The sequence below is a fragment of the Triticum urartu genome, chromosome 7 (assembly GCF_003073215.2).
Source record: "Triticum urartu cultivar G1812 chromosome 7, Tu2.1, whole genome shotgun sequence".
In the NCBI taxonomy this organism is placed as follows: Eukaryota; Viridiplantae; Streptophyta; class Magnoliopsida; order Poales; family Poaceae; genus Triticum; species Triticum urartu.
Genome location: NC_053028.1, coordinates 335,910,733 through 335,920,987, shown reverse-complemented (window position 1 = coordinate 335,920,987; position 10,255 = coordinate 335,910,733). Strand labels below are relative to the sequence as shown.

The 10,255-nt window shown below is 45.3% G+C and overlaps 1 protein-coding gene across 1 annotated transcript; it reads right to left on the bottom strand.

Moving 5' to 3' along the window:
- Positions 1-388: 388 nt before the first annotated feature.
- On the bottom strand, positions 389-9,623 carry LOC125518984 (hydroxyproline O-galactosyltransferase HPGT1). The gene is made up of 12 exons (XM_048683872.1): positions 9,294-9,623; positions 8,731-8,794; positions 8,593-8,642; positions 8,192-8,385; positions 6,723-6,786; positions 6,577-6,649; positions 5,966-6,089; positions 2,277-2,364; positions 2,120-2,170; positions 1,966-2,037; positions 1,724-1,836; positions 389-715 (listed from the first exon to the last, which is right to left on the bottom strand). The coding sequence occupies exons 1-12, from the start codon at positions 9,413-9,415 to the stop codon at positions 693-695; spliced, it is 1,038 nt and encodes a 345-aa protein (XP_048539829.1). The 5' UTR covers positions 9,416-9,623; the 3' UTR covers positions 389-692.
- Between the last annotated feature and the right edge of the window lie 632 nt (positions 9,624-10,255).

Genomic DNA, 10,255 nt, shown 5'->3' with positions numbered 1-10,255 from the left:
AACAAATAAGAAAATAAACTTTGGGTCAAATCTAGCACATGTTTAGTGATATACCATAGTCAAGGCGTTTTCAAGTTTGTGATCATACAACACAGGCACTTCATTAAATAAAAAATATACAGCTTGTTTCCGTAATTCTTCCCTCCAAACATTCATCGAGGAATACGTCACAAGTCTGAAATTTTCCAAATGACATTCTCTGACTTAGCCCAGCTTGACTTTGGGTCGTTGACAGGCAGGTCCAGCATCTGGTGGGCCCCATGTGCCAGTGACTCAAAGTCAGGCTACATAATGAGCGTAGAGTAACCTTTGAACTTTGTTTTTCTTGGTTCAAAATGGCACACTAGGTGTAGCGAATTTCACAACCATCGTCACGAAACAATATATGTGGATACGTAAGTAAACATGATTTCCTCAAGTGCTATTAATTTCTGTCACTCGAACAGTGATGTTTGTCAGCAAAGAATGGTACGGATGGAGATCTAGGGAATGATAAAAAAAAAACCACGGCAGGTAGTGTCGGCATACGAGGAAAAGGTACAATACTTCTCCTTTTTTTGCGGCAAACCACATTCACTATGAACCGACACTGCTTGCTCAATGATGGCATAGAAAAAAAAGAAATGGCAAGAGAAAACGAAAATCTATTCAGTGTAACACACTCTTCACAAAACCCAGGGAAGCACTGCCCATCAAAGAGCTGAACACATGGCTCCTGCAATGTGAAATTTTGTCATTAGCCCATAATTGAATTATCTACAACTAAGTTACTGGTGAAATCACATCATTATTAGATAAATAATTCCACAAATAGGAACTATGAATAAATAACAAGCAACATCGGCCTTTGGTTTCAGATTCAAATAGGAAGTATGAATTATCCACTCTAATTCCAAATTACCCCAGATTCATAATCTAAGGCCCTGTTCGGAGGACCTCCACTCCTGGAGCTGCCGTTTCCTGGCTCTGGGGATTTTGCGGAGCTGGTGGAATTCCGAACAGGCTCTAAGTTTCCATAACAATGGGACCCCAGATTCATAATCTAAGCAGAACCAGTCCCTGAATGACAGCAGGTAAAGTGCCAATACAATAACTGCTCCCAACTACTACTCCCTCCGTTCGAAAATACTTGTCATCAAAATAGATAAAAAAGGATGTATGTAGAACTAAAATACGTCTAGATACACCCCCTTTTATTCATTTTGATGACAAGTATTTTCGGACGGAGGGAGTAGCTCAGAACACAACTTACATCATTGAAAGAGTTGTCGGCAATGAGTAACATGATCTAATTGTGTGGCATGTATATGGTAGTATTTGCTAGCAGTGGCATGTATTCTCAGGACTAAGTTATTCCTGTTACCTATTGCAATTCTAGTGACTACAGAAGATTTTCTTCAACATAGCTCATAATCTCTCTATCCTATATATATATATATATATATATATATATATATATATATATATATATGAAACTTTCAGGAGATTATATGACGCATGTGTATATATTTCTAATAAGGGAAGTAAATAAATAGATCATGCCATCTAAGACATCAACAAAGTTCCTAGGTAATAAATGGCCTGAATACCAAAGATACATTCATCACAATGCAATCTTGACAAGAAAAATGAACTTCTAAGATAACGTCCACATACCAAGTTCCAAGGGAAAAAAAGGAATCAATAACAAGGCTGATAAGTACAGTGAAGGAGATGGTAAAACCTGAGGGCCATGATGAACAACATAGCTTTGCTTCATTTACATGCTTTACAGCAAGCCCAATCATCCACGATCCAACACTAACATCATCATGTGCATATGTCCGGAGAACAGACCTAGCATTGAAAAGTGACACCAAAGATACATCACTAGATGTATACTTATAAAAACATCTCTTCTTTCTACTTCTATATCCATGCTAGAATACAAAATAAATATTAGTGCACAAAGCATAGGTTGTGTACCTGTTTATAGAAATGAACTGAGCCACGGCCCTTGATACGACAAACATTTCACCAGAAGCATGTCGAAAGTATCTATGAGTTGGTACAATGAAATGGGTGAGCCACCACCGTAGTGGTATTGAGCATTCAATGTATACTAGTACAGGTTGCTTACGATTTCCCGTCACCAAATTTCCACCAATCCGGTTCATACCACTTATGGGTCCTGTTTCAAGGAAGCTGTTAGCGATTGTCGATTCCCTGACAAAGAAAAGGATGCAAGAGGCAAACATGGTACTCAAATCCCATTTCTTCTGGCTCAAACAACTCACGCTTCAGAAAAGACCTCCCCAGATTTCATACAGCCTATGTAGACACGAGGCTTGTCCCAGTGAGTTTCAAGCATTGCACTCAGAGTGTCTGCATAAACACAATATGTTGTTCCGTGTTAGGTGCTGCTTTTCCCCGCAAAAAACTGAAAGTGCTATTTGACTATAAAACATGTCGAGCAAGTGCGAAAAATGCATTCCAGAAACCAAGATCATGCAGATAGACTTTTTTACAGATCAAAAAGTTTCGCTTCGACAAGGCCCAGGAATCACGCAATCTCTCGCCCCCGCATAGCCAACCTCAAAGACAGCGACGCTAACACAGGCTTCTTCCACCGGCAGTGCTCGTTCAGACGACAGAAGAACCGCATCTTTAGCCTCACTGCAGATGGCAGGGTGCTCACGGACCACACTGAGATGGCGCAGGCAGCCTTCCTCTGTCACGGCACCCTGCTCGGCACCGCCGCCGACCAGGAGCACTCCCTGGACCTGTCGCAGCTCATTGAACCGACAGACCTCGCCGACCTTGACGAACCGTTCAGCGCGGAGGAGATCTGGGAGGCTGTCAAGCGCCTCCCCGCGCACAAGGCGCCGGGACCAGACATGTTCACGGCGGAATTCCTTCGCGCGCGCTGGAGCACCGTTAGGCAGGACTTTCTCGACATGTGCTAGCAGCTCTATGACCTGCGAGGAAGGGGGTTCTGCAAACTGAACCAAGCGCTTCTGACGCTGCTCCCGAAGAACACCGCAGCCCATGGACTGCGCGACTACCAGCCGATCAGCCTTATTCACCTTGCGGCCAAGCTCTTCGCCAAGGTGCTTTCGTGCCTCGGCGCCAAGCTGGATCTCCTAGTCAGCCGCAACCAGAATGCGTTCATCTCGGGACGGAGCTTACACGACAACTACGTCCTCGTCAAGCAATCGCTCAAGCTGTTACACCATTTGGGAGCTCCACGAGTCATGATTAAGCTCGACCTCACGCGCGCCTTCGACTCCATATCGTGGCCATTCCTCTTCGAGGTTTTGCGCCAATATGGATTTGGGAACCGCTTCCTCCAGCACGCATGTTCTAGTGAACAGCGAGCCCGGACCACCCATCTGGCACCGACAAGGGCTCCGCCAGGGCGACTCTATGTCCCCGCAGCTCTTCGTGCTCACCGTCGACACGCTCGGACGGCTCCTGAGACGTGCCCACAGCTTGGGCATTCTGCAGCCACTACACCCCCGACGACACATCCCAACGATCTCGCTTTACGCCGGCGACGTCATGGTCTTCTGCCATGCCACGGCTGGCGACGTCGCTGCGGTCAAGGAGATCCTCGCCTTGTTCAGCAGGGCCTCTGGCCTCCAGGTGAACTTCGCCAAGAGCTCCGCTACCATCTTGCACGGCGACTAGGCGGCCACGGAGACGATAACGCACCTCGGATGCCCGGTGGTGACACTCCCTATCGCCTACCTCGGCATCCCCCTGTCCACACGCCGCCCATCAGCCGCCCAGCTGCAGCCCATGGTCAATTCGGTCGCCGCACGCCTCCCAACTTGGAAGGCCTGGCTGATGACCAAAACCGGGCGCCTGGCACTGGTTAAATCAGTCATGTGAGTGATCCCGGTGCACCAGCTGCTCGCGTTCACGCCCCCTAAAAAGACTATCAAGCAGCTCGAGAAGATTCAACGCGAATTTCTCTGGGCCGGGCGCGCCGCTGCCAACGGAGGGCACTGCCACGTGAACTGGAACCACGTCTGCCGCCCCATCGAGCTTGGGGGTCTAGGCGTGCGCGACCTCGAACGAGCCGGCCTTGCACGAAGGCTGCGATGGTTGTGGTTCTCTAGAACAGATCCCGAGCGAGCGTGGCAAGGGCTCGACCTCCAGTTCTCGTCCATGGAGCATGCGCTCTTCTGGCCATCCACGTCCATGGTCATCGGGAATGGATTGACCACCCTGCTATGGGAGGACCGGTGGATCAACGGCCAGTCCGTCTGCGAGCTCCTGCCCAACCTCTACGACTGCATCCCCAAGCGATGGCGCAGGGCGAGAACCATGGCGGACGGGCTGAATGGCAACTCCTGGGCACGTGACATTCACGGCAACCTGGGCCTGCAGGAGATTGGTCAGTACCTGCAGCTTTGGCAGGTAATGCAGCACACCGAGCTCTCCGCTGCCCCGGACCAGCTGATCTGGAAATGGACGGCGAGCGGCACCTACTCCGCCCAATCCAGCTACTTGGCCACATTCCATGGATCGACGACTTGCTACTACTGGAAGCTTATCTGAAAAAGTTGGGCGCCGCCGAGAGTAAAATTCTTCCACTGGCTGGCCAACCAAGACCGGTGCTAGACTGCTGAGAGGCTGGCTCGCCATGGACTGCAACACCACCCTCGCTGTCTCCTATGCGATCAAGAGCCGAAAATGCTCCGACACCTGCTGCTGGAATGCCCCTTCGCTCGCCAGGCATGGCACGAGGTCCTGGCTTGGCTGCGCACTCCAGCCCCAATTCCCACCCGCGAGCCCTCGCTCATGCACTGGTGGAAGCATGCCAAAGAGAACACGCCGCCGAGCCTTCACAAAGCCTTGAAACCCGTTGCGCTGCTCGTGTCTTGGATGGTTTGGAAACATAGGAACAGCTGCATCTTCGACAACGCATCACCATCTATGAATACGCTACTCGATAGGATCAAGGACAAGGCCTGCTCTTGGGCGGCTGCTGGGGCACCTGGCCTCCGGCTTGTGCTGCCACAAACCTGGGACATGCACTAACCATGCTGTAACCTGCTGTAACCTGCGCGTCCTCGGACGTTTGTAACTGAACTTCTATCTTTTCAATGCAAAGAAACGCAAAGCTTCTGCGTTTTCTCGAAGAAAAAAGTTTCACTTTATTCTGTAGAAATGCAATAGCTAACTGAAGTCCCTTTTCCAACTGCCAAGTTCATTACCATCATAACATATCAACAACAAAAAATGGAGCACTTAAATTGGCAATGACAAATTGATACTTGAAACATATCATGCAGATCAGCAGATTGATACAGCTCCTCATCCAAACATAATAATCCCCTTTGTCTGTAACTATTGGTCCAATAATAATATTTTTGGTTGCTCATACACTCCAAACAAAAATTATACAAGTACATTTGTCGTAAGAATACCTTAATATTAAAGTTCATGAATTTTTAAAAGCATATTTTGGTAAATAATACAAGCCATAGTCAGATCCTCGAGATTCTGTACAGTCAAAATGCATAAACTATTTTGAAATGGAGGGAGTACCATTTATCAACTCCGCCTATGTCTTCTAGGCATAGTCGGTCCCAAGCCCGGGTAAAGGAGGAGGGTTGTGATAGGCTTGGCAAGCCAACATAAAAACTAGCCAGTCATATAGGTATGAAACCCATACGAGTGAGAGTAGTACTAGGATGGGTGACCTCCTAGGAAGTCCTCGTGAAAGGGTTTCATATCTAAGGGTTGTGATAGGCTTGGCGAGCTAACGTAAAAACTAGCCAGTCTTTTGGGTATGAAACCCATTTGGGCGAGAGTAGTACTAGGATGGGTGACCTCCTGGGAAGTCCTCGTGAAAGGGTTTCATATCTAGCCTACCCCAACTTGTTTGGGATAAAAGGCTTCGTAAATAAGTAAGGAGTACCATTTATCACACAAAATTGTTCAGACGTAATAAAAGTTAACAGATGATACTTACCAACATTTATGTATATATCATCATTGACCTTAGCATAAAATTCAGCATCAAATGTCTCTGCAGCATTAGCAAAGTAACGTTTTGTCTTCTTAGGGAGCTCTTCATCAGACTCTATATGATCATCCTGCAATGCCCAATAATAGTCAAGAACTACAAAGTGAGAAACAAAACATCCAATGTAAAAAAAAGTGAAAACACGGCTCTAGCAACTTATCTTGAAATGAGAAAGGTGGGTCAGGGTGGGGGTTCTTTTTCATAACAATTTGGACGCCATACAAAAAGTAACAAGTAACATACAGTGAAAACACGGCTCGAGCAAGTTATCTTGAAATGAGGAAGGTGGGTGAGGGCGGGGGGTTCTTTTTCATAACAATTTGGGCGCCATGCAAAAAGCAACATACAGTAGCAAAGCTAGGTGGCTTGTAATTCGACTGGTATCTCAGGCAGCACATAGTCCATAGTAACAAGGCAAACTATCAATATGTTTCCTTTTCTTTTTGCCTTTTGAAATCTGAATTCAACACTACGAAAGAGGACCAATATCAAAAGTTGATCAAATGGAATCCTAAACAGTGTCGGTATCATATGTTCGATTCATAAATCAGGCATACCAAGATCACAAAATCATTTGTACTTTTATTCTCGTCATCGATTTCCCTGTCAAAACGATCTCCTCGATTTGCACTGCATGGAGGAGCAACTATCAGATATCTAGACTTCATATTATCATTCCAGTAGGATTGTACGTATACAGTACCTTCTTCCAACTATGAAACGTACTACAATGCCTTTCTCATCTTCTAGTTTCTTCAGCAGTGAACCTGCACACATAAGTAAATTTAAACCACAAAGACAACAGAGAGGATTTCTTACCAATAGTAAGTTTCAAAACTAAGGAAATAGATGGAACACATTTTACTGTCTTTATTAACTGAAGATCAGCATTGCCAGAGTCTCATTTTCAAAATAAGTAGAACTGCAGCAGTTGCTTCTAGATTTTGTCTAATACCTACCAATGCCAAATGCATAAGTTTTGTTCATAAATGATTAGTAATTTTACACAAGACTGGCTCTGTCCAGGTCATTGAAGTATGTGGATTGCCCAACCTTCATCAGTTCGGATTTTTGGTTCTACTGGTTGGTGCATGAAACTTGACATGGTATCAGAGCTAAGGGATCTTGGGTTTAAGTCTCGGCTTTCACAATTAGAATAAAAAAACTTTGGCCTCTTTCTGTCCGTGTTTAGGCCTTATCGAGCCACGGGTGAAGAGGGGGGGGGGGGGGTTGAAGTATATGGGGATTGCCCAACCTTCTCCATCAGTTCGGATCTTGAAACTTATTAATTTATTAATTTATATTCTAGATACAACTTAAGAATTCCATATGGTGTACTTAAAATTTTACAGCAAGCGGTGTTTATAGGATCATCAAAATAGGTAATGTTTGAGCATGCATCATGCTATTATGTATGGCATTACCTTGCATCAAGTTTCTTTAAGTAGCAATCATATCAACAAGCAAACAGATTGCCAACATTCTGATGATTTGACATGATACAAAAATATCTGATAACTAACCCAGGAACTGGTAAGCCCTAATTTGTCTAATACGCAGTACCCATTGTTCAAAACGAGAAGATACCCCGCGTGTTGCTGCGGGAATTGGTTGATGAAAATTTGGGTTGATAACATGAGAACCAAAATTAAAAAATACATAAGACTTATTATATTTGATTATGTATAGTTGTAACAGTATTTATTGAATATAAGTAGAATAAACTGAATGGGAAAAAAGCATGCATGGTTAAATGTTGTGGTGGGTCATTTCCCATGCATGATTGAATGTTGTGGTGGATCTTTTCCCATGCATGATTGCATGCTGAGATAAATAAGTTAGTGGGGATAACTCTCTTAGGTATATAGGATATCGGACAGAACAGACCGATAAATCCTTCCTAGGTGTGTCACTGAGTAGCCGATTAACTGATTTATCGGCCCATTCGCCTATTAATCCTTTACTCGCCAACCGACCAAGCTGTTACCAGTAAACGATTTTCTGAACATTGCCACTATCACTATAAGCACTTTATAACTTGGCGATAAACTCTAAAGTACAAAATAGACTACCACAATGATTATATGAAAAAAAAAATTAAAATGGAGGTTGCACCCCCAATTATATGAATTTATGACCATGGCTTATAAGACATGCACTATGAAGTCGTACCTGTCGGAAGCCATGATTTCCTGACAGCTTCACGGTAATTTTTTCTACCAAAGCTTGTCATTATCCCAATAACAACCAGAGGCTTCTTCTTAGAATGAGTCGCATTTGTCTCAGAGGTATATTTGCCAACAAATCCTTCATGCTTTGCTGCAGCCAACTCCATCTCGAGTGATGCCAACCGCTTGCCTTGCTGCCTAAACATTAAAGCGCTTACTGAGTTACTACTATAGCTCAAAGTTCCAACTATCACAATAGAAAATCTGCAACTATGAAGAACCAGCTCCAGTTTACTTGCAAAAACAGAATAATGAACAATGTAGCATGGCATTCGACTATTTGTCAGCGTGTACATTAAGAAGGCAACATCTGCATAGTAATGGGTCCTGCTAGGTCACAGTTACCTGCATGAAACAACCTTCAAAGTATCGTCCACTGATATTGCCGATCGCCCCTGAATTTGACAGAACTCGTATGCTTAGGTCAAAGGCAGCTATTGTTCTAGTTAGCTGGAAGGGATAGTCGGGTCTGACGCAACATACCTGGCCGGTTCGCCTGTCGAGCTCTTTTATCATGTAAACCCGATTCTGTGCATCCTGCCACAATCTAACATTTGCAAATGTCAACAAAGTTTCCCTCTCGAAGGTCAGCAAAAGGTCAAAAACCAATAATTTATGGATTATACTAGATAAAAACGAACAAAAGATATCTGCTCTTTTATCAGGTAAACGTGATTCTGTGCATCCTGAGACAATCTAACATTTGCAATGTCAACAAAGTTCCCCTCTCGAAGATCAGCAAAAGGTCAAAACCCAATCACTTATGGGTTGCTTCATAGAAACGAACAAAAGATATATCCCTCCCTCTATCTGGAGGATAAATGATATATAAAACAAAACAGAAATAATCCCAGTTTAAGCAGTGGCACTAGAAGACCCACTTAAGCTTCCCAGACACACAAACTACACATTTCTTCCGCCAGAGCAATTCAAGGATTCAGAATTCCCCATAACGGTAAACCCGCAGAGAAAAAAACCTTGCAGAGGGATCAAACGTGAGCATTTCAAGGAGCCGCTCAATGCGTCGAGCGAGCAGGCGGACTCACCGGCCAGCGACGTAGAAGGATGCCATGGTGGCGAACATGGCGAGCATCATCGCCGACATCGGCGACCGCATCGCCCCAGTGACCGATGGCGCTTGCCGCCGCAGGCCATCCCGGATCTGCATCAGGACCTCGGTCCCCTCCTTTCCCCCGGATCCCGCGCGCCACGCGTGGGACTGGACACTCCCCTCCGCTCCACCGTGATCTCAGCACTGCCGGCTCGCCATGGCCTCTGCCGTGGAGATCCCTGCGGTGCCCTTCCCAACCCTCCTTCTCAGTGACCACCGCCAAAAGGTTTCTTCGAGTTCTGGAAGCTTCTTGGAAGCTGTCAGGTGGGTGCCGCCGGTTGGTGCGTTGCGGACCGTTTTGGTGGATTTCAGAGAAATCCCCTGCTATTCAAAGGCCGAGGATCAGAATAGGTCTATTTGATTGATGATGGCAAAAGAAAGAAAGAAATCATTTTCTCCGGGCCAGCGAGTTACTCCTATCCTAATTTGGTTAATTTGCAAGTAATAAAAAAGGCTGCTTAATTGCTCCAATTAATGCGAAATGAAGAATAGTGTTTTGGGAACAATATGCATCCAGCTAAATCCACATATGTTGCATATGGTTCAAATATATACTCTTCGCTTTTAAAAATATACACTTCTCGGATAATGTACATCAGGACAAAGAATGGTGTGATTGCAACTTCTCGTCACGACGAAGAGGATGTTGTACATGGCCACTTCTCGGAGGTCCAGAGACGATGATTGCCTCGCTCTGGACCTGCCCTTCACTGAAGACGAAATTTGCCGGCCGATCAAGCCCTTCACAGGGAAGTTTTTCAGATGTTGTTGGGGCACGATCAAGGCAACATTATGCGCGTCATGGACAAGTTCTTCCACATGAATGATGTTGGTTTTGTGGAGCTCAACATGGTGAGGCTGGTTCTGCTTCCAAAGAAAGAAAACACTGATGAAATC

Coding starts and splice junctions, on each gene's coding strand:
- LOC125518984 (XM_048683872.1), bottom strand. CDS start 9,415: ATGCAGATCCGGGATGGCCTGCGGCGGCAAGCGCCATCGGTCACTGGG. Junction 6,787..8,191: donor GAAATCATGGCTTCCGACAG/GTACGACTTCAT, acceptor TTATGTGTGCAG/GTTCACTGCTGAAGAAACTA. Junction 6,650..6,722: donor CGTTTCATAGTTGGAAGAAG/GTACTGTATACG, acceptor TCCTCCATGCAG/TGCAAATCGAGGAGATCGTT.